This window comes from Dicentrarchus labrax, unplaced genomic scaffold (genome assembly GCF_905237075.1).
Source record: "Dicentrarchus labrax unplaced genomic scaffold, dlabrax2021, whole genome shotgun sequence".
Classification (NCBI taxonomy): Eukaryota; Metazoa; Chordata; class Actinopteri; family Moronidae; genus Dicentrarchus; species Dicentrarchus labrax.
Window position 1 is genome coordinate 8,715,288 of NW_026136712.1, and position 24,382 is coordinate 8,739,669.

A 24,382-nucleotide genomic window follows, 5' to 3' on the forward strand; every position below is an offset into this window, starting at 1 on the left:
CAGCTCCAGCGGTCCGACATTAGCTGCTACAGCTGCTTTCTATGGGTGGTCAAAAGGTCGGGAAGATGATCAAATATACATACAGCCTCTTATTCAGATCTTCACATGCACTATGCATTAGCGTGGATTATTAATGCAGCAAGATAGGTGGTGAAGGAGGAGAATAAATGTTGGTGGAGGGACAGCAAAGGAGAAAACAGGCAGGAGGAACAAAATGTAAAGGAAATCTGAGTGAGAGGCATGAGAGAGAAAAGAGATTGCGTGGGGCTTGGTGCCAGTATTAAATATTTCAATCACAGATTGAGTTGCTATGAAAACGCTTTTGATCCAGACTCCAAAGGACTTTTACAAAACAAGCATTTCTCTGAGTTGGCTGCAGCACAGTGGGATTCACCAAGGGAAAAAGTCCAAAAAATGCTCTGAAGGAGGGGAAAAAAAAAAACTTTTCGCATTAAATGGATTCCCTCCAAGTGAGTTATCTTCATTATGTTGTAGAAAGTAATTTTTTCATCTTCAGCAGTTTTGTACTCATTCCAAGATAAAAGATGCCATGGGTTTTGCATGTGTATTAAGTCCTGGGAACATGCTAATTTTGAGGACTCAATTTAATAAGTGTGACAGAGTTTTCCAATTTAAGGGGAAATGGGCAGTAGCAGGAGGGATTTAGAGGATAACACCAGAATGAAGCTTTTGAATTCAATGGACATTTCACATTAATGAACCAAACGTGTCTACATTTGATGTACAATTAAACTGTGAAAGTCTGTGAAAAAACGAAATGTAAGGAACTAAAACAAGTTAACAGAAAGGGTCGGAGATCTTCCTTCTTTATAAAGTTAAACTTTTATAGAACACTTATTGAGTTTGAGTTGTTTGTAGAAAGGACCACAGTGTGGGTTACTTTAGAGTCCTTGGATCCAACATGAGCAAAAACGCAGTAATGAGAACCAAAAAGCATCTAAAGGAACGGTTGATATTTTGGGGAAAAATGCTTATTTGTGTTCTTGCTGGGAGTTAGATAAAAAGACACCACTCTGATATTTCTACTCTCAATATGAACAGAGTTAGCATTCCAGTAACTTAGTTTAAGACTGGAAACAGGGGGATATAGTTAACAACAAAAATAATACATGCCTACCAGAACCTCTAAAGCTTACCAACTTCCTGCAAAGACTACACTGAATCACTGGCCCAGCTAAGATATAATTACAGCTCGTAACTCCCATAAAAAGCCACAATTTGTCGCTTTCACCCTTTGGTTTTTGCAGGCTAGACAAATAAGATGTAACATGTCAATATGTGTGAGGTGCTGTTAGGCTTTTTTTCCCCATTGGACAGAGCCAGGCTAGATGTTTTCCCCCCGCCTCCAGTCTTTATGGTAAGCTAAGCTATTCAGCTACTGGCTGTAGCTTCATATTTCCTCAACAGGTAGGAGAGTGGTATCAATCTTCTCATCTAACTCTCGGCAAGAAAGCTGACGCGTGTATTACCAAAAACCATCAAACTATTCCTTCCATTGAATCTGACAGCGTGTGAAACTAATAGTCATATGATTAGTGATCATGAGACTTTCAACCTAAGAGTTTATCAAAAGCTTATGTGGTTACAATGTGAGGAGCCCCTGAGCTTTAAGTACTTTTTTCAGGTGTACACATTTTGAATATTTATGTTCATTCCTTCTAACTCCTTATTTATATTTTCCTTTTTTTCCTCATTACAAACTCATGATCATATCTGCAATGCAATTATAAAGCTGAAAAAGGATTGACTGCATGTAAATGGTAACGCAGATGATGTAAAAGGAGAGCAAGATCTTGAAGCAAAACCTGTAATTCAATTCTGAATACTACAAGCCAAGAATACATGGACTTGATCGTCATGCTAAAAACAAACCACGGATCAAGTTAATCTCAAAACCCCCCATCTCTAAACCCGTTGATCTAAACTAATATCATAATCAGACACGAGCCAAAACAAAAATTATATTTATCTCAATCACAGTCACAGCCCGCTCTCTCTCAATGCAAAATCTATTCAGATTCATGGACTGATTACAGCGGCTCAGAGGAATCATATATCACTGTAGGCTGTCCAAAACCAAAACAGTGGCTGTTCACTTTGTTAAGATCTAACTTTTTGAGAAAATGTACTGTTTACTTCTGTCTCAAAATAATCATTTGCATCAAACAGCGTCCAATCCACAGCCCCTTTGACTTTTACTCACTTGTTTTTGAACACTTCTTGCTGCAGGTGAGTTGATAACCCTATCTTTAATACATCTCGGGTGCATTTACACGTGGAATTTTTTTCATTCTCCAGCTCTCAAATTAAAATCTGCCTACCCTTGACGCATGTTAGTGTCAAAGGAGAACATAAATTACTTGTAAATGACTCATCCCCGCTGTGTGCTGACAAACCATTTCACCTCTTCATCAGTATTCTGGGTCCTATGTGGTGCAGCTGGTTGGATAGACAGGTGAGGCCTTGTGTCCCGTCCCAGAGGAGGAAAAAGAAATGAGAACAAGCACAGCAAAGGCATTCAGAGGGCTCTCCTTATCCTAGGTACAGGTGTCCAATAAAAAAAAGAGCCTTCTGGAGTGAAGATGAGAAGGTTGTCAGGAAGTGCTTGGATGCTCTGCGACATCCCTCATCATCTCCTCATTCACAGCACTTATCTACCCTCCTCTGTCTAGCATTGTCATGAACAGTGACATGTCAGTACTACTTTGATCCTGTTTGAAGATTGAATTCAATATCTAACCCTACACACTTCTGATTCTCTCACCAAATGTTTTCTGCAAGCTCAAATTGTTTTCCAGCACCCCACTGGGTAGAAGCTCATAAGTCTGAATGTAAGATGTATTGGAATAGTTTTTAAAAGACTGCAGAGCAACAGTACTATTGACAGTCAATAACAGCAAAGTTAAATTCAAGCACCAAAGACCACTGAAACATCAAACATGACTTGGTGGACACAAAGTTCTCGTTCAGCTTAAAAGCGTTAAACCTGCACAAGCGTGGGAACACTTTGCTTCCTGTTTTTCTTCGTTAGACAGTGACATTGAACTTTGATTCCAGCCGAAACTTGAATTCTGTTCACTTTTTATAGGAGGGAATTATAACGATACCGCAGCTGGTGTGCATAAAGCAGAGGACGTGTGTGGAGACACAGACACTGAGTTTCAAGCCTCTGGGTGGGTATTTTCCCTGGCATCTGATACATCTGAAAACCAGCAGTGTTAGGAGACGCTGTACTGTAACTGGAGCCTGTCATAGCTTTGTATAGCCTACAAACATTTTTACAACATTTCAAAGCTGGTTATGTACCGCAAGTTATTTAATACGTTTGTTTACGACAATCAACAATATTCCAATCTGAGAGTGGATGCTAATTAGCCTGGCTTCCTAACGTGAGCACTGGTTCCCACTAAGTTTACTCAGCTAGAGTTTACTCTAACGGACTCTAAAAGTTTAAATAAAATGTACAATTACTTACAAAATGTATGTTTCCTACCTAAACAAACACCAAGGATGTATACAGTTAGGTCCATATGTATTTGGAGACTGACACAAGTCACAGTCAAGTTATTTTAGCTGTTTACCAAAACATATTCAAGATACAGTTATATAATCAATATGGGCTTAAAGTGCAGACTCTTAGCTTTAATTTGAGGGTATTCACATCCACATTGGAGGAAGGGTTTAGGAATTACAGTTCTTTAATATGTAGCCGCCTCTTTTTCAAGGGACCAAAGGTAATTGGACAATTAACTCAAAAGCTATTTCATGGGCTGCATGGGCTAGTCCCTCATTCACCCATCATCAATTAAGCAGGTAAAATGTCTGGAGTTGATTCCAGGTATGGCATTTGCATTTGGAAGCTGTTGCTGTGAACCCACAACATGCAGTCAAAGGAGCTCTCAATGGAAGTGAAACAGACCATCCTTAGGCTGCAAAAAAAGAAGAAATCCATCAGAGAGATAGCAGAAATGTTAGGAGTTGCCAAATCAACAGTTTGGGACATCCTGAGAAAAAAAGAGCGCACTGGTGAACTCAGGAACTCAAAAAGGCCTGGACGTCCAAAGAAAACAACAGTGGTAGATAATTGCAAGATCCTTTCTATGGTGAAGAAAAAACCCCTTCACAACATCCAAGTGAAGAACACTCTCCAGGAAGTAGGTGCATCAGTATCTAAGTCTACCATAAAGAGAAGACTTCATGAGAGCAAAATACAGAGGGTTCACCACAAGGTGCAAACCATTAATCAGCCTCAAAAACAGAAAGGCAAGATTAGACTTTGCCAAAAAACATCTAAAGGAGCCAGCCCAGTTCTTGAACAGCATTCTTTGGACAGATGAAACTAAGATCAACCTGTACCAAAATGATGGAAAGAAGAAAGTATGGAGAAGGCTTGGAACGGCTCATGATCCAAAGCACACCACATCTTCTGTAAAACATGGTGGAGGCAGTGTGATGGCATGGGCATGCATGGCTTCCAACGGCACTGGGTCACTAGTGTTTATTGATGATATGACAGGAGACAGTAGCAGCCAGATGAATTCTGAAGTGTATAGGGATATTCTTTCTGCTCAGATTCAGCCAAATGCAGCAAAGCTGATTGGACAGCGCTTCACAGTACAGATGGACAATGACCCAAAACATACTGCAAAAGCAACCCAGGAGTTTTTTAGCGCAAAGAAGTGGAATATTCTGCAATGGCCGAGTCAATCAGATCTCAACCCGATCGAGCATGCATTTCATTTGCTTAAGACAAAACATAAAGCAGAAAGACCCACAAACAAGCAACAACTAAAGACAGCTGCAATAAAGGCCTGGCACAGCATCACAAAGGAGGAAACCCAGCGTTTGGTGATATCCATGGGTTCCAGACTTCAGGCAGTCATCGCCTGCAAAGGATTCTCAACAAAGTATTAAAAATGAAAATTTTATTTATGGTAATGTTAATTTGTCCAATTATTTTTGAGCCCTTGAAATGAGGAGACTTTGTTTAAAAATGGTTGCAATTTCTAAACGTTTGATAGGATATTTTTGTTCAACCCCTTGAATTAAACCTGAAAGTCTGCACTTCAATTGCATCCCAGTTGTTTAATTTCAAATCCAATGTGGTGGCATGCAGAGCCCAAATCATGAAAATGGTGTCACTGTCCAAATATTTCTGGGCCTAACTGTATATACTGACTCAGCCAGACTTTAAGATTTTAAAGTTGCTATTGAGGTCAGCATTCTTCTTCAAGGACTTCACGGCTACTTTCATCTCCATCTGTGCTCCTCAACCTCCTCTTACCCGACTACAAAACCACTTCTTACATACTTCTGCTTCCTTTACTTCCAGCCTCCCCAACCGCCTTTCATACCGACACACACACGTGTATACACACACATACACATACACATACACATACACTTACTCCCCCCGACCCCCCACGACTCACCTGCACCTCTCCTCTTAAGCCTCCGGGTCTTTTAAGGGAGCAGAGAGCATAGAGCGGTGGTGCTCCCCAGCACATAAGACGCAGGATTAAGTTGTTTATAGAGCTGGGCTGTTATCGCATAGCACATTAACAAGCTAAACACTCAGACATTAGTCAAACACACACATATACACATACAAATATGAAGTGGTGGTGGTGGTGGGGGGGGTAGAGGAAGCTGAGATTTAGTGCGAGGGGAGGGGGTGAAATGTGCTCTGAGGCAGCGATAAACAGATAGAGATTTGCTGGTTTGCTGGTGGCACTTATTCAGGAGAGAGTTGCAGCGGCTTCTCAAAGGCTCCATGGGGTTTGAAATGAAAAGGCTCCAAACGAGCGTGGATAGTTATCTGTGTAAGACTCTAAATATTCATATCCAAATCCCAGCAGTGCTCCAAAAAGGAAAAATAAAACTCATAATCAAGCCGAGACATATCACTCAAAACAGATTACTCCCACATGTTTGGGGACTCAAACTGAAACTAGAAGAGAAGAATGATTCTTTTGTGTTGTGAGGCATCCTTTGGTTCCTTGAAAGCCACTTCAAACTAAATTTATCATTATTATTATTATTATTATTATTATTACTGAAATGCTGGTGAGCAGAATAAATTGCCCGTCTCTATGCGCCTCTTGTTTTCTGCAATTTTCTTAGCACTCACTCTACTCTTATCGCTGCTACATGAGCTGGTTGCAGTAATTTGTCATGGCATTGTAGGTTTGACCTTTGCAGTCCTCATACTGTCTGCCTGTAATCTCGCTGATCAAAGAACAGGAGCTCATCAGTCTGTACTCAGTGAAAATGATTCTGGATAAGAACGGGAGAATTATTAAAATATTTGTTTTCAAACTTTACGTTATTTTCTTTGTGCCTGCCACAACACCAATCAATTCTAATCATGATTTGCGTCACTGTACAATTACCTCCCTTTGACCTTGCAGGGACAGAACAGAGCAGCGCAATTAGGAAATCAAACGGTCCAAAAGCACTTTAAACCTGCCAGTTTTAGCCATACTAGCGACGTGCCTCCGAGGATAGCAATATCACCAATTCGGTCCAGACAGAATTTCTTAACAACTACTCGATAGACTAATGGCTTACCATGAAATGTGGTACAGATCCATGGTGCTGAGAGGGTGAATACAAAATACTTGAGTGATCAACTGATTTTTCCTCTAGTGGAGGACGTGGGCATTTTATGAAATATCTCAACAGCTCTTGAATGGATTGCCCTAAAATTTGGTACAGAGATTCATATTTACCACAGGATCAATCTTAAAACTTACTTTCAGCATAATCAGATCTCAATTTCCCATCAGCCTAAGCTGTTCTTTGTGTTCAGTGCTAAATCTTTCAACTAAGATGGTGAACATTGTAAACTTTATACCTGGTAAACATCATGCCTGTTAGCATTCTCATTGAAAGCATGTTAGCATGTTGATATTAGCAACTCACAGCACCACAACACCTTAGCACAGCCTGACAGAGATGCTAGCATGGCTGTAGACCCTCAAGTTATGTTAAAGGTCCAGTATGTAGGATTTAGTGGCATCTAGTTGCAGATAGCAACTCCTATGCTTCATCCCTTGAATCTTGAGACAACATGTGAACAACATTTACATCAATGTTTTAGTGGTTCCTCTGCTAATATCAGTTATAATATAAATTTAGGAAATATAACATTAACCTTTAGGGAAGTGCATCACAACAACAAAGGCTGTATATTTATTAGGTGAGCAAATTGTTTTGAAAGTCACCTAGTAATTAAATTGATCACGAGATGAGTTGTGTCATGATCTGTCAAACTGAAAGTGAATGATTGATCACATTGCCTTTATGGTAATTATTCGGAGCAGCCTATCTCAATGTCAGGAAAAACAGAAAACCTGAGGAAAAGTGGAGGCGATAACAGTATTAGAAGATGTTTTTGCTGATTCTGATATTCCCCACCTGGCATCCCAAATTGTCAAAATGAAACAGAAGGAAGCATTTAACATAACAGAATCAACTGATGTCAGCAGCCTAAAGTAATAACCATCAAAATTACCTACCACATTCAAACTAATTTATTCAAACCCTACTTTTGAAAATTGGGCAACATCTGCTGCAGTTCATGCTGCTAGTTCAAATTAAACAAACAAACACTTTTAAGGCAATAAAATTACACCATCTATGCTGCCCCTTCTGATAAAGAGAAACCAAAAGTATAAAATATCATAAAATGTATCAAATATCACAAATATAATCAACTGTTAAGTCATGACACACAAAAGTAAATTAAATGATGTTCAGCATCAATCAACATGTTGAATACGGAAACCTGAACTTTCCTGTAAATCCCTAAAATGTTCACGTCCAACCAAAATGTTTACGATCATGAGAAGATAACACTAACAGGGGAGAGGACAACAGAGACAGATGCTCCTACAGTTTCATTATCAGCTCTGTGTGTGGGACGCCACGTAGGTTGGTTGCCGCAGAGCACCGATCAGCTCTGATTAATATCCCCCTCGGTCCGACCAAGCCGGTGACATCATTGCTACTAAAGTATGCTTGTAAGCCTCCACCTCCTACCCAGGGTGCATTGCAACAACTGTGAGAGGAGGTGTGGAAATCGGTGGGACTGCCGCAGGTATCCAACATACAGCTGCTGTTGTAATTAAAAACCGCCCCCCTTTAAACAAGTGCACAGACACTCAACCGCAAACTCTCCTTCTGAGACTGAAAACACACACACTTAACCTCAAAGTCTCCTTCTGCTCTTAGTGACGCACACATCCCGACTGTCACGCCGCCGTGCAGCACCACCATGAGTCACCACAGCAAAAAAAAAACACATCAAAGTACAACAACAGCCAGCATAGCAAGCAGCCGTCATGTCACCCCTCTGTCCACGACATCTGCTCTCCGCGAACCTCGGACCGTTTAGCCCCTCGCTCTGCCGGGGCCAAACGCGAAAGTAAGTCTGTGCTGTGTTAACATCAGTGTGGGTAGTCATGCAGTAAATGAGTGGCTCGCCTGGCCTCTGCTAATACAGCGCTGGTTCCTACACTGGCTGGAAGGCAGGCTGGGACCAGATGTAATCACTCCCAAGATTGTGGTGGGAGGCAGACGGGGGGGGAGTAGAGGAGGAGGAGGAGGAGATGTTAAAAAGAGAGATGCAATGCTAGTTTAGAAGGAAGTAGCGCATATTCGCAAAACACACCCAGTCAGACACACAGGTTATGTGTGTCTGTGCATGTGAGTGTGAATGCAAAAACACCCTGAGGCAGCAGAGGAGGTGAAATCTCCAGATGCAACACCTGAAGGCATCCCGCTCCCTCTGCCTCCTCTCTCCTCAGACTCATTGCCGCTCTCTCTTTGCTTAATCCAGTCTCAGAGACAGACGCCTCACTCCATTACAAAGCTTCAAGAGGATTGAGCGGGCACAAATATTAGAACCGTCTCTTCCTTAAATTGAGTTGCTCTCGCATTTTCGCACACAATGCCTCAGTCGCCCAAAAGCTTGAAAATCCCTCTGTACCTCAGTAAGCTCTTCTCTGATCCCTTTTGAAGATGAGTTGATAGTTGAAACAAGTAAGAGATCTTAGCTTCCATGTGCTTTGCCCTGTTTGGGCTATTGTTTTATATTAAAGCGAATGTATTTATAAAACAACTTGGACATGCAACTTCTCTGAACCACTGACACTTATGGATGAAGGTGCAGCTCACAGGTTTTAATTTAAATGCAGGCAAAGAGGACAGTCAGTCAAGGTCTTACACTATTGGTGAATCTCGCCTTGCACAGCTATAGCTAAAGAAACCGAGTTAGTTGGGCAGGTGATAATTCAATATTAAAAAAATAATTAAACAAACAGCAATGTCCCTGGACAAGAGACAGAATGAAATCCAGAAACAGAGAAGGTGTTGAAGGCAATGAGACAGTTGGAGGAAGGTCAAGAAGGAGATCCACATCAGAGGCTAGATACACCTCACCTCACATGACCGATGTTTCACACTCTAATGTCATGACAACTGATTAAACTCCATCCATTGAGGAACATAAAGATTTTGATAAAAACTCTGAAAAAAGCTAGCAAATGGACCTTGAGTTCATTTTTTTTTTTATTAAAGGCTTTCAGGTTCATCTTTTACTACCTACTTTTACTACTTGGTACCTTGTGATTATTTGATTTCATCTTGTCATTAATTTACATCTAATTTCTAATTTGCTATCAAACAGCAATTGTGATTTCTTCTTGGGTGGATTTTTCTTTCTTTTTGTTGATAAAGTTTCTTTAGGGGGTGCTCTGTTTTTGGCACTGTTAAGCCATGGTGATCATCAGTGGTCACTGCTGCTGTTAAGTAGAAATTCTGTCAACACTGCTGTGTTACATCATTTGTGCAGTGGTTCCCAAGGTGGATTATCTTAAGGATGGGCCACCATTACATAAGCAAAAAAAAAATCAAAATCACCCAATTAAAAAAAAATGTGCAGCCATGCAGCAGCTAATGAGATGACAGCTCACAGTGGCCAGGTGTCACAGTAATGCTAATGAGTTTCCAGATATACAACAGTCAGAGAGAGGCTATAAGAGCAAGCGGTGGAAAGATATGTCATTGTAAAGGGAAGCTAAAAGAAATGCTGATACATCTCGGCCCTCACAGAATATAAATAAGAAAAGCATGTTTATTTATATTTATAATTTTGTGACATTTCTTTAACAGCTGACAGCGGAGATAACCAAACATTGCAATGTTTGCGTTATCAAATACTGTGACAAAATGGCAGTAAGTCAAACTAATGCTAAGATTTGGTTGCCTGAGATGCCAAAAGATACATCAGATGGGAATGTACGCCACATGGAGTGCTTTCCCTCCTTCCATATTTATCTCTGGGAAAGGCGGACGCGATGACACTCAGCAGGCTCTGGCATTCAACGAGATGATTAAAATGTTCATTAACACGAATCCGTCCAGGTGATGAAATCTGTCACACACCCCTGCTGCGTCCACATGGAAACGCCTGTGAGATATGACGGCGCAGGTGCATAAATCCACGCACACGGGCGGACGACAGTCGGGCGGTGACCACCTGGCCCCACCTGTGACAAACAATATGCAATATCACCTCTCTTGTGCCAGGTAAATAAACAGTGAGTGTGGAATTAATTGTCATATATACACGCGCAAACAGACCACCCTCCGCTGAATAAATGAAAGTCCCTCACACCTTTGAGCTGGTAAACATGCCCAATCTGTTGGATTAAGACCTGAGAGGCTAAACAATGTGAGCTGCTGCCCGGCTTCTCTTGTTATGATCTGAGGCTGCGACTAAATGTGTGGGCACAATTAATCTCAATTCACATAGAGAATGACTCATCACTTGCTCTTTTACAGTCAACCTACTGGGATGTAAATAACTTTATAACATAACCACTTACACACCAGTTACAACAGTATCATACCCACCTACAGCCGCTAATGCACGGTTTAATTTAGGCTTCACACACACACACACACACACACACACACACACACACACACACACACACACACACACACACACACACACACACACACACACACACACACACACACACACACACACACACACACACACACACACACACACACACACACACACACACACGTCTCACCTACACTCGCTCAAAGGGACATGGCAGACAATTAACACTAACACAGTATATGAATGTGCACACATATGCACATTTTCCCTGACAAAACACATACCTACACAAATTTGCTTCATAATAACCCTCCTCTCGACACTGTGACCTGCTTTTCTCATATTAACCCCCCAAACACACTCAGCTACTTGTTAGTAATGAAAATCCACCTCCATAATAAAACACACACACACACACACACACACACACACACACACACACACACACACACACACACACACACACACACACACACACACACACACACACACACACACACACACACACACACACACACACACACACACACACACACATTATTGTTGTTTAACAAAAACAGGTCAGCCCCGGAAAATATAACTACATCCCAAGTTTTTATTAACTTGCTAACACACCTTCATAGCTGTGCACATAAACAGAAACACACACACACACCTCTCACAGCAGGATGCCTGACCTCCCTGAGGCCGTACAAGGGCACAGAGGGACAATAAATGCAGATCTATGTGTGTAATGAATAAGTTACACACTCCTATTAGGGCAGGCAGCGGTGACAAATGCCTCTCATTCACTCATTAGGCCACTGGCTGTCGGAGAGAGCAGGAGAGACCAAGGCACAGCAAGGGAAGCTTATTGGGTTTTAAACGGCCATGTAATCCATTTCCTTATTGGAGATGAATAAGCTGCTGTCCGCGGCGGGTTTATTTATGGGCGAATTAAACACGTACGCAGTGACAGGCAAAAAGCAGAATGAATCAAAAGGGCAGGTCTGCGACTGCTGACATCCCCTGTGGAGAACACAGGTGAGAGGGGGGGAATAAACAGGAGGGGGTTATTTACACATAAAGTATAAATCATAAAAAGAAATAAAAAAACACATAGTATACACGGGTTACAAATAATGTTTAAAAGACAAACATTTGGAACAAACAAAGCTAATTTTCTTATTGTCGATTTTTCTTTTACATCTTAAAGTCACTCCTTCCCATTTTTAATGAAAAAAGGAGCATTACTGTAATGGAATAATGGACTGCATAGATAAAAATGAGAGGAAATAGAAAAATCACAGAGCTCTCACAGAGAGGGAAATTCCATCTCGCCAGACTAAGTGGCCTCTGACCCTTTATCGAGCATTGTGAGTGCCAAGCCAGCACTCGACAGGTCAGTAAGTAGGTCCTGATCCCTATCCCAGGCTTTTTGTGCAGATACCACAGCAGGCCAATTCCAGCTGATCATGTGCAGCAATCAGTCATCCCTGGGGGAGGAGGCGAAACCCATTTCTCCAGGTCCAGTGACTATCCCCCTTTTGGGAATCAATCCCCCAGGTAAAGCAGTCAGTCAAACAGCCAGCCACTAAGCCTTCCCCCTGGGAGAGTGAAACGCCTTGGAACATTATCTACAGAGAGACAAAGAGCTTCCACGGAAGGATGAGGCAGCGCAGGCTCTCTGAGAAAAACAAATGTTTTCTTACCCAGTGAACGCCTTTGTTTCCAATCCTGACCCTCTGTCAATGACTTCAGACAAAAGCACTCTATCTCAAGTCACGCCATCCTTAACCCTCACTGTTTCACACAGACTCACCTCTCGTAAGTCAATGGACTGCCACAACTAGAACCTTTTCTTTTCCCAGTGACCTTAAACATCCAGCGCCTGAGAAAAGAGCTGAACACACCCATCCCAATCTCTGTTGTTGTGTTGGACTGACTGCAGGTGTATTTATCCTTGGGTCTATTCAGATCCAGTTTGGTACCTTTCATGTTGCAAATATTTTTTTATTGTTTGAGTAAGTTTTCCACAGGTTCATTCTGGATTGGGTCCCAAACAGAGAAAGATGCAGAGTCAGAGCAAAATTATGAAACTGGGTGCAAACATACATCATCTGGTTGAAACTAACAACAATTATAATAAATACTGTAGTCCTTCAGAGGATTTACATCATCACACGGCTCTTTCTTGCCCAGCGATTTATGTAAAAAAAAAACTTGTATAGACTCATTACGTTTTTGTGCGAACCTTCAAGGATGTTCGAGAGCCAGGGGAACTGTGTAAAACTGGGTTAGTGTGCGTTTGATAATGCTACATGTGCTGCTCGGCTTCTCTCCCTGGAGATTTCTCTTCATCTAACTCTGCCTTACAGTAAACATGACTGTCACTGTTATACTACAAGTCCTCTGGGAATCGGCTAATGGCTTCTCTTAATGACAAACACACATGTGAATGCACAAATACACAAACGTACCCACACACACACACACACACACACACACACACACACACACACACACACACACACACACACACACACACACACACACACACACACACACACACACACACACACACACACACCTACCGAAAGCACTGAAACATTCGACTCACTTAAATTATACAAATTGGAGCTATGTTAATGTGACTTGTAAAGTGTGTGTCGTGCTGTCTACTATAGCAACATACACAGATTTTCAAATTGGATGCATGCATGTTATCACATTTTATACAGCAATGTTATCCGCATTCATGCAAAGAATATAAAGTACCACAAACGTGCTACTCTCTCGAAGTATAAGTAGAGGGGGGAAATCCCCCAAACAAACAGAGATAGGAGGCATCACGCAGGAAAGAATAATTATCCATTCTCTGAAACAGTAGAAAGGGGAATCGTCTTTTGTGGGATGTCAGTGGGGCTGACAGTGCCTGAGGAGCGTTCGAGAGATCACGTCTGTAGCGCTATCATTAGACAGGAGGGGTTTCAAAAAGGCAGCACACTGATCACGGGGAAGCATGCTGACAGCACATGAAAAAGGGGCGCTTGTGCATCAATTCATCCTCGTCTTTTTTTTCTCCCCGATTTTTGCTCCTCCTAAACTGCTCAAACATTATTCCTCCTCTACTCCCAACACACACACACACACACACACACACACACACACACACACACACACACCAGAAGACTGTGGTAGTCAACATCAAAGTATGATGGAACGAGGCACATCATTAGCAGGAGAAGACAGAGGCGAGGGAGGATGAAATCATTTAGACGCCGCTGTGGAGAGGGAATTACTACGGCTGTCGGGATGAGGGGAGCGGGGAAGGAAGGAGAGGGGAAGACAAGGGGGATGAAGGAGGGGTGAAAAAGGAGAGGCAAAGGGTACAAATGAAGGCGGGATGAAAAGTCAACATGTGCAAGAAAGATAATGAGTGGCGGAAAAATAAGAAAGGCAAAAAAAAAATAATCAAACGAGGAGAAGCACAAACTCCAGAGAGAAGCATCGCGGTTTGATGACAACCCAGAACAGGTTTGCAGTTGAGCTGGGTGATGGCTATTTCCTGATAATATATGTGCCTTTTCATGGGTTAGCGATTCACCACTACTCCCTCCAATCATCTCTCATCATCAGTGTTCCTCCCTGCCGTGCTCTCCGGTGTCAGCGGGCCAGGCGGCCCTGTTTGACAGGCTGAACACGGTAATTGCCAAGAAGCAGAAGGATGAAATGTGAAACCGTTGTGATGTTTTAAACATGTCGTCGTTGCAGGCCGAGGTTACACAGGTCTGTACTTTGTTAACGTGTGGTGGGACCGTTAGAACTCAAAACTACACGTAAAACAAAGGCGAATGGTGAAATCATTAAGCAAACTATCTGTTGTTAACATTCCTCCCAGCACGGCTGGGTAATATGACGATCTCTGTAAGGCAGTAATGTGATAATGTAACATTATCTGTTGAGGCTCCATTGAATGAGCTGAGTCACAACAGCAAAGTAACAAGTAATGTTATTCTTTTTGACGTTATTGCCATTACAACAATCACTGTAAGGAACTTGGCTTACATCACTGTTCACAGACCAACATCCAGCTTCAGCTTTGACCTGTGTACCGCCGTTGCAATGTTTTTACCACAGACAGAAATGATGGCAAAAATGATGCTGTAAAAAACATCCTTCTTTCCGCCTACATGAATAAAATAAAGAAATAAATGAGAACACAATCAATACAATCCATGCTGGAGTTATGTTGCATCACTAACAGTAGCAAAGAGTTGTTATGACCTTTTAAAAAAACAAACATAAAACATCATTTAACTTGATGGTACAAAGTTCTACACATCTCTTTACCTCTCTGTCTCACAAACACATAAACCCTTCGGGGCGTCACAGATAACCGCTCCCCCTTCTACTCCCCCAAAAATGCAATTAGCTATTATGTGGCCCTCTATAATCTGCCATGTTCATTTTATTTGCCTTTGATACAGCAGGGGCTTATCTCGGCAGTCTTTACACAGAGCACCGCTCACATCCCCTGGGAATGGGAAAACAAAGTCAAAGTTATCAAATCTACCCTAAAACAAAAAACAAAAAAGGAGAAGTCGGAGTCCGAGAGACAGAGGAGTGAGAGGCTCGCTCTGTTTGACGAGGCTTTACACAGTAAAAACGGAGGTTAGTCATCTGAGCCCCTGAGAAATGCATCTGAACTGATCTGGGATGTGGAGGAAACTGATGACCTTATTTTTCTATGTGAGCATCTATGAGCGTTTCTGTTTGAGAGCAAAATAGATGGACTGGGACACAGATATGAAATCTAATTTCAGGTCATAATGATGCATGTGTGTGTGTGTGTGTGTGTGTGTGTGTGTGTGTGTGTGTGTGTGTGAGTGTGAGTGATGTTTACCATCATTGCCCTGGCTCCCCTCTCTCTTCAGCATCTGCACCGCCCCCACATACTTCTTCAACTGGACCTTCAGGACCTCATTCTCCCTGCACAAACAGACAGACACATACACACACAGTTTATAACCACAGAACATTAAAAGTAAGGAGACTATAACTGCAATAAGTTTCATGCAAGCATTTCACTTTTTAATGTCATACATCCATGCTGAAATTCAAAATGGAACAGATAAGACTTGAGAGAAAATAATCATCTGCTGACTGTGGTTGTCACAGTAAACATGCAACCATGCACAAAGTAACAAAGGGGTACAATTTTCTGTCCAACAACTCTGGGAGCTGCACCAAGCCAGTAACAGGAAGTTGTTTACTCTGTTTTATGACAGCATGTGGTAGAGGGAGACGGTGTGAAACTTGTTGTGACATCTTGTCACCAGAGGAACGATAAAAATACAAACATTTGAAACCTAATCCAGGTGGTCAGACTGAGATATATTTACAGAGATGTGACTTGACTTGCATTTCAGCCGCCCTGCAGCACAGCCGCGGTTAGGGCCAGCAACAGGTGGGTCAGAGACCGTCTTAACACCTGATATTAGCACCCTTAATGGTGAGACTAATCAGATTTTCTGCACAAAAGAAATCCTGGTAGAAATGGATGAAGGATGAATGCGGACGTGATCATAAAAAAAACAGCTGTGGAGGTGGAATGAGACATATTTGGACATACAGACAATCAACTCGTGCATGTAAATACAAACAGTAAGCAGCCAGCTTCTACAGTAACATATTAAACTGGTATTATAAGGCTTCTCTGTAGATGCACATCTATGCAAACCTACACAGAGAAAATTATTACGGGTGTCCACAGATCAGAGGAGCTCATAGAGGCGCCAACGCGCGTAACTTTTAGATCTCAACAACACATTATGTGGACCTGCGTGCCAAGCAAGCTGATTGATTGATTCACCTTCTGTCCGGAGGCAGGTTAAAAAAAAAAAAAAGAGACAAAAAAATGAAGGTCACACAGTGATGAAGTTGTACACAAGAGTATTAAACAAACAGCCATGTAAACCTACATGCAGCCTGGAGGAGCATCATTCCAGCTTCAGTACAAAATTGATTCTGAATCTGAAGATACTGATGGAGCAGGCAAGGCAAGATTGGTAAACATGTGAGAATGAACAATTACGTCCAATGCAAGTACACTATACGGTGGACACTACTGTCCACATACTTCTGTATACTACTTGGATCAGAGCTGTTGTACCTCCTCATTTGAGCTAGGCACCTTCGTTCCTGTTAAATCTACCATGATATTTCTGACATCAACAGTGTGCTTCCACCTTTGTGGCAACCGTTCAGGGAAGCACATTCCTGTTTGACAGCGATGATGCCCTCGGATACAAAGCATGTTTCATACAAAAATGGGTTTTCTGCGGTGTCCTGTTGGCTGATTGGCTAAGATATACAGCGACCACAACATCCCTGGTTTAATTCCCCTGGAGAACCCCCTCTCCCCATGTTTCCCATCAACCTCTACTGTCACTGTAAAAAGATTAAAAATGTCAAAAAAATAAATGAGTGACTTGACTGGCTTGCGCAGAGCCCTGACCTCAACCTCACCCAACTCATTTGGGATGAACTTGAACACCTGCTGCCAGTAAGGTCTTATCGGTCAACATCGGTGCTCGACCTCAACAGTGCTCCTGTGGTTTAATGGGAGCAAATTTCAGGGAGCAGCCGAGCTCCTAGGTATTGTAGAAATCCATCCCAGTTGTTATAGCAGCACGTTATCGCCCGGGCTTTTGGAATGAGATGTTCAGCAATCGCATATTAATGTTCAAGTGTCTATATAGAGTACCATGTTTAAGATTTCCATCACTGAAAATAGACACTAGATCAAAAAGAGTACAGCTGTGTTTCATATTCAAATATCAAATCAATTTGTAGAACCCCCCCCCCCACACACACACACACACACACACACACACACACACACACACACACACACACACACACACACACACACACACACACACACACACAACGTATCATAAAAACAGAGAATAAATCAACACAGAAAGCAGTCAGGAAATCAAATTAACAATATAAATTTATATCAGCAGAAATAAAGGGGAAGGAAACTTTGCCCAAACATGTGAGAGCTGTATTATAGTGCAGTAAGGTGCAAAAACTCATAAATAAACTTTATATCTACTGCATAACACTCATATTAAAATCTGCAAAGTTCAAATTCTTCTTCTAGACAGGAGTGTTGCATTCTGACCTGCGTTTAGCGAGCGAGAGCGTAACTGAATTTCAGTGCTCAGTATCTCAGAGATGCATTTTAAGAGCACTTGTAAATGTAATCCGGCCACATCAGATAAGGACACAGTCTGGGTAGATGCTGCAGGTTAATGACAGGTGTGAATGAATGGGGTCAGGATTACAGCCCAGTTATGGTACACTCTTACATTAGCACTGCTCGGAACACTGGTGGTGTATGTATATATGTGTGTGTGTGTGTGTGTGTGTGTGTGTGTGTGTGTGTGTGTGTGTGTGTGTGTCGGACTGCGGATGAGGACGCAGACACAAAGACACTGTGATAAAGAAGTGAGAGACAGAAGCGGTCTCTTTACAAGCCGTAACTGGTTGAACATCATCGACTTTGGGGAGGAAATCAATCAGAGTTGGAGTGTGGCTTTATGCCCTTGGCGGTTAAATTTAACAGCCTTTGTCTTGCTCCTCCGCCGTCCCCCCACCCCTCATTCTCCACGGGTGATTTTTGGTGCCCTGCTTATCAGCCCCTCATTCCCCAACAACAAAAGAGGCGCCTGCCGGGAGACCTCCTGAATCCACATGACGAGCTCTCCGAGGAGCCGTCCACGTCGTTATCAGAACCACCCGCAGCCCAGACACTGTTCCAGCCTGATTAAATTATAGCCAATACAAGCGGCCTGCTCTAAGTGTGTGTTTTGTGTACGGGCTCTGGGAGATAAAAAAAAAAAGACATTCAGATGCGTCTCATTTTACTGAGAATGAGTCTTGTGTCGGTTTTTACACCAGGAGGCAGATTACAGCGTTTGTAACAAAATGTGAGTGAACTGGCATTGATGCGTGACACTCAGGTAAAAAGTTTACTTTTAGCTTAATCCCTCGATTACCTCAGCTCTATTGTCTTGTGTGATCCTTTCAGTGTCACACAGACACAGACATGACACGGTTTCATTTCAACAAAGGTGACACATCAATCTTCAAGTGCACACAGCTATGTGTCCACTTTGTACTTACACAGCCTCCTGATGTTGTCGACCTTTTAAAGACATTATTAGAGCTGCCCTAATCAATATTTTTATATTAAGTGTGAATCAAATCACTATGTGTAAGGCGTTGCAGAGCTATCATTCGAATTATCACCCAATTCTGTTGTTACATTCGGCTATATAGAGCTTTTATCACAGGCCTTGCCGAAATAATAACTTGAAAAAGGAGCTGTAATAAACTTAAATGTCATTTGATTTTGTTTTTTTGTGTTTGTGTTATATCAGTACTGAGAGGAGGAGTGGAACACAGCCAAACTAACAACGGGGGTAACGGACCTAATTATCACAAGCCACCAAAAAAGATTTTTCTCCGCCCAGTCAAATAAAAAAGTGCTCCAATTGGGTGTGAAGCCACCCAATCTGGCAACACTGCCACCACCAAACAGCAGACAAAGTTTGCAAGTATCTGGTGAACACAGCTGGAGAATTTAGCAGCTTAAGAGCCAGATGTTTCCCTCTGGAGCTGGTGGAAAAACATTATATTTTTATAGCACTTTAAGTGTTATATAATACTACTGCTTGTGCTGCCCTGGTAGCTCAGCTGGTAGAGCGTGGGCTCCATGTACTAAGGTTGAGTGCCTATCGCAGCGCGCCATGGTTCGATTTCCAACCTGCAGTCCTGCATGTCATCCCCTCTCTTTCTTCCCCCATTTCCTGTCTCTCCTCATCCATTAAAGGCAAAAAAAACCTTTACTACTACCTTAACTACAGTTGACGGGGTACCTAGCATCTACTGTCCTTATTAACCTGCTCTATTAGTCTGTTGGTTTTTTTCTGTTGTTTTTTTTCTGTTTGCAATCCATATGTACCTACATAACGTCTAATGACACACTTTAATTTAAGATGCTGTCAATTCCCAGGAGCTCTTTGGTTATTCACCAGTGTTTGTTCAGTCTTGTTTGTTCAGAGAATCATTTATCCACAGCAGATTTTCACTGCTGTGAAGAAATGATTCTCTGAGCAAACAATACTTTAAGTGTTGCACCTCTGCTTGGAATAGAATTTCCTTTCAGGATGCAGCAGCCTGATATTGAACACATTCTGCTGAATTATTGATCACTCCGACACAATTGAAATGTTTTCTGTTGCTGTAATGTGCTTGCTTTTTGCATCATTTAAGACAGAAAATACAGCTAGATATGAAAAACAAAATGAATGTTTAAATGTCCCCATGTGAAATATACTGAATCAACATCAGCCTTGTAAGCCACTAAAAGCCCAATCAATCAGGCCTGCTTGTTATTAGCAGGTCATGCTTTTAGGTACTGCTTCCTGCAGATTCAAATGTCTCATAATTCATACTTTGGTCATCAGATACCTTTTTACAAACTTCAGTAAAACACATAAGTTGCCCTAGGTTTAACCATATGTGTGGCTCCTTGCATGGAGACATATGCATGCTCCCAGTGTACCACCTCTGGTACGACAAGATGTACTGATACAATAACCTGAAGACTAAATTCTCTACATCATTATATCAGACGAAAGAGACAGACACACTTCTACAAAACAAAATCCTGACAAAGTCTTGAGGGAAATTGGGAGGGAAATATGAGGAGGCACCGCTCTAAGAAATGCTCACCTGCGCAGTACGTTTTTAAATCCAATTTCAGAGCAGACTGATAAAACACGACCTGGAGGTGTAAAATACACCCTCTGTGCCCTGACTGTATTTGAGCGGCTTCCCTCGGGTCGTACAGCGGTTCAGGCCACCACATGCTAAATCAAACACAGAATTTCTTGTTTTGTCCCGTGTGCAATAAACCTGCTCATTACTGACAAGAATGCTCTCCTCCACAAACCTCAACATCCCCAGTCGTTTCGTTCACACACACAGTTTGTTTTTTAACTGGAGAGACAGTTCTGCCTTCCCAAGCAGTCAGGGAAGGGAAAGAGTGATTGCCCGTTCTCAGTCTGTTTTGTCTTTTAAAGATTTTTTTTAGTTCTGAAGATGTAAAACTTTCTAGCATTTGTATTGAAACAAGACTACAAGTTATGTAGCGGCTCTATGAGGCTCGTTCCAAACCATAAATGTTAACCTTGTGCTGGCGTTACAGGAAAGGTCAGGTGGTCTTTCATAGCCATCCATCCAATAGTTGTTGAGATATTTCAGCCTGGACCACAGAGGATGACAGACACACTGGCTGCAAGCATAGATGTTTTTTCTTGTTTTTCCCTATCATCATAATCACAATAAGTTAGTTTTATTTCAGGAACTTGGGCTGCACTGACTCCCAGGTTGAAAACGGCAAATCAACAAAACCTTTCAGCACTACCTCTATGTGCACCATGCAAGTGGCTGATCTGAAGACTCAGCAGCAGTTGCATCTGAATTTCTCCACGGTAAGAGAAATCATTACTGATTATTTTTTCTGTTGTATGCCCTGCTAAATTCTGCTTAATATATTTGGGCCAGTGAGTAAACTACCTAGCATAAGCAGTGTTTATACCGCCTCCATACATCTGAATTGTTGTATGCTAATAAATACCCACTTAGAATGCAATCCTAGATCTCTGCGTTGCATTCACTTCCTCGGTGCCTCTGGCAAGTCCATCATTACCAACTCAGTTTAGCGGACAACCATTATCCAGACCCACAGGACAGAATATGAATGATGGATACCAAACAAAACTAAACTACAAAGCCCCTGGGAGTTGTGAAATAGTCTCAACCCCAAAAACTGTAGCAGGAAATTGCAGCTTTGTCTCTTTGTTGATGCTTTCCAATTGAGAGCGATCCATTAAATTGTTTGATGCATTTGTTTCTAGTGAGCGTTGGATCGCTGGAAAGTGGAGTGTTTGAAACTCTGTGTGTCTTCTCTGACTTAAGGGACAGCAAAGTTTTAAATGAGTGCGTCGAAAGCGAAGTACTTGCTCGGCATCTCTGCTGCAAAAACTGCATCCTTTGTCCGGCTGATGTGGGACCAGCCACGAGCCACTTGCTCATAAAGGGCCATAGTCTGACCCAGAAATAGTTGTTCGTGTAAATGTCTGCTCAGAGGATAAGCCTACTGACTACGTCAGTTAATAAAACTGTTGAAGTCATCTCATCTTCTTCGATGTGAGAGACAAGTGTGAAAGATGAACTGTGAGCAAAAGAAACAATGTGAGAAAGAAAGGCTGTGTGCCTTACAGACAGATTTAAAGAAATTATAAGTGTGCAAATAAAGAAGATGGTGAAATGACGGGTAACATCATGCGTTTGATAAATAAAGAATCTGTGAAAGAGAGAAAGTTAGTGTGATTGTAAAGTTTGCGAGTGTGTTTTAAATAAAGCAAATGTTGTAAGAGACTATTAGAGAGAGAGAGGAAGGATCTTATCTGCTCTGAAGAACGAGCAAAAAAAAAGTATCTCAAGAGGGAAACTTAAGCTTAAACAACACACAGTAATTACTTAAGTTGAGTCGAAGCCCTGGGGTGGTTTTTTTTCTCTCTCTTGTATCCCCCCCCACCTTTTCCTTTATTATCCCGGTGCTCGGTACTTCGTCTTAATGTGCAATAAACACAGCTAAATTGGCTGTTCTTCAGGTACGATCTGGTTTTGTTTGGAAGTAGCAAATGAGAGGTAGAAAGACGCCTTCAGAGACGGGCAGCTCAGTCGCTGGTTAATGCTCCTGAGTGCAATTTACTGCTCAGCCTCTCTGAAAAAAAAAAAAAGTGTACTTCAAGCATACACTCTAGTAGTCACACTTCCAAAGGCCCAATGCCCAGAGCTGTATAAACACACACACACACACACACACACACACACACACACACACACACACACACACACACAACAAGGCTATGGGGGTGCAGGGCTTGGTTGTTAAAACTTCAGCATTGAAGAAAAAAGGTCCCCATGGGTAGAGTGACATAATTGACTTCCCAAAGAAAGAAAACAGCGAGTCTAAACACTCCCAATAAGTAAACTAGGCAAACTTCACAGCCGCTCTCTCTGCCACTACTTAGATCAGCCGTACCAGACAGCCTGGAGAAAAGATGGCAGCTCTGCCAGCTAAGAAAAAGGCATCTGCTCCCATTTCTTTGTGTGTGTGTGTGTGTGTGTGTGTGTGTGTGTGTGTGTGTGTGTGTGTGTGTGTGTGTGTGTGTGTGTGTGTGTGTGTGTGTGTCCGCCTGTCCAACCACCCCCTCTCCCAGTGACGAGGTACCACTTCCTGGCCCAAGCCCACTCGACTGGCCGCCTTCCCATCTTTCTGCTGTGAGAGGCCTGCTTTCTGCTCTGCCAACTAACGTCTAAAAAGGGGGACAAGAAATAGTTGTGGGGAAAGAGAGAGTTTGTATGTGTGTTTCTCAACTGCTATCCTTTGTGGGGCTGAGTTTGAGGGTTCAACATGGAGAGCAAGGCCATTTTGGTTTTGGACATCTATTTTTATGACTCAATGTCTGTTATCATGATAGTAAGTAGAGTAAATAAAAGGCGCTGAGTGATGAGGGCACTGAAATGAGAGGGCAGATATTATGTGGGCTTTTGGTTACGATTAAACATTTAAAGAAACATGTATGACGGAGCGATTCGAGGGAAATTGCAATATTTCAGACTAATTTTAAGTTGCGTAACCTAACGTACCCCGTGGATCGCTCTCATAAAAAAGTTATAATAATGTTCAGTGTTTCTTCCTAAAAAATATGGTGTATGAATTTCCTTCCTCATGAAACATTTACAAAGCCCTTTTTGAAATATTTAACTCCTACATTGTCTACATCCACGTTTGCTAGCAACCAGCCTTCTTCCTTACCTTTGCAGGTTCATTATGAATGTGTTATAGTCATGAAGCTAATTAGTTCCTAACTGCTTAGATCATTTATCCAGAGAAAGACTCGACACTGTTAAAAAGTCCAGTGTGTAACATTTTGAAAAATCTATTGGCAGAAATTAAATATAATATTCACAAGTATGTTTTCATTAGTGTATAATGACATGAATCATTTTGTTTTTGTTACCTTAGAATCAATCTACCATGGGGTCTACCATGTTTATAAGGTAGCCCAGAAGGGACAAACTAAACACTTGCTATAGATAGAGGCATTTTTCGCATGTTACAAGGTCACTGTAGTTCCTCCTTCATGCTTGGAAGGGGTGGGTGAAGCGACGGAGTTGCAATCTGTAATTACACATCGCTAGATGCCACAAAATCCGACACACTGGACCTTTAAAAGTCAGTCTATGTTTACGTTTTTTTCCTTATCACAGTTTTGCAGCAGCAGAGTAAAACCACCACCAAATGTCTCT

At 41.9% G+C, this 24,382-nt stretch overlaps 1 protein-coding gene across 1 annotated transcript in view; it reads right to left on the minus strand.

The window, feature by feature from the left end:
- snx29 (sorting nexin 29) overlaps positions 1-24,382 on the minus strand; it is a 128,772-nt gene that overhangs the window by 84,181 nt on the left and 20,209 nt on the right. Inside the window, exon 14 of the mRNA XM_051418222.1 lies at positions 15,825-15,910. Within this exon, the coding sequence (XP_051274182.1) occupies positions 15,825-15,910 (86 nt within the window). The remainder of the gene's footprint in view (positions 1-15,824; positions 15,911-24,382) is intronic.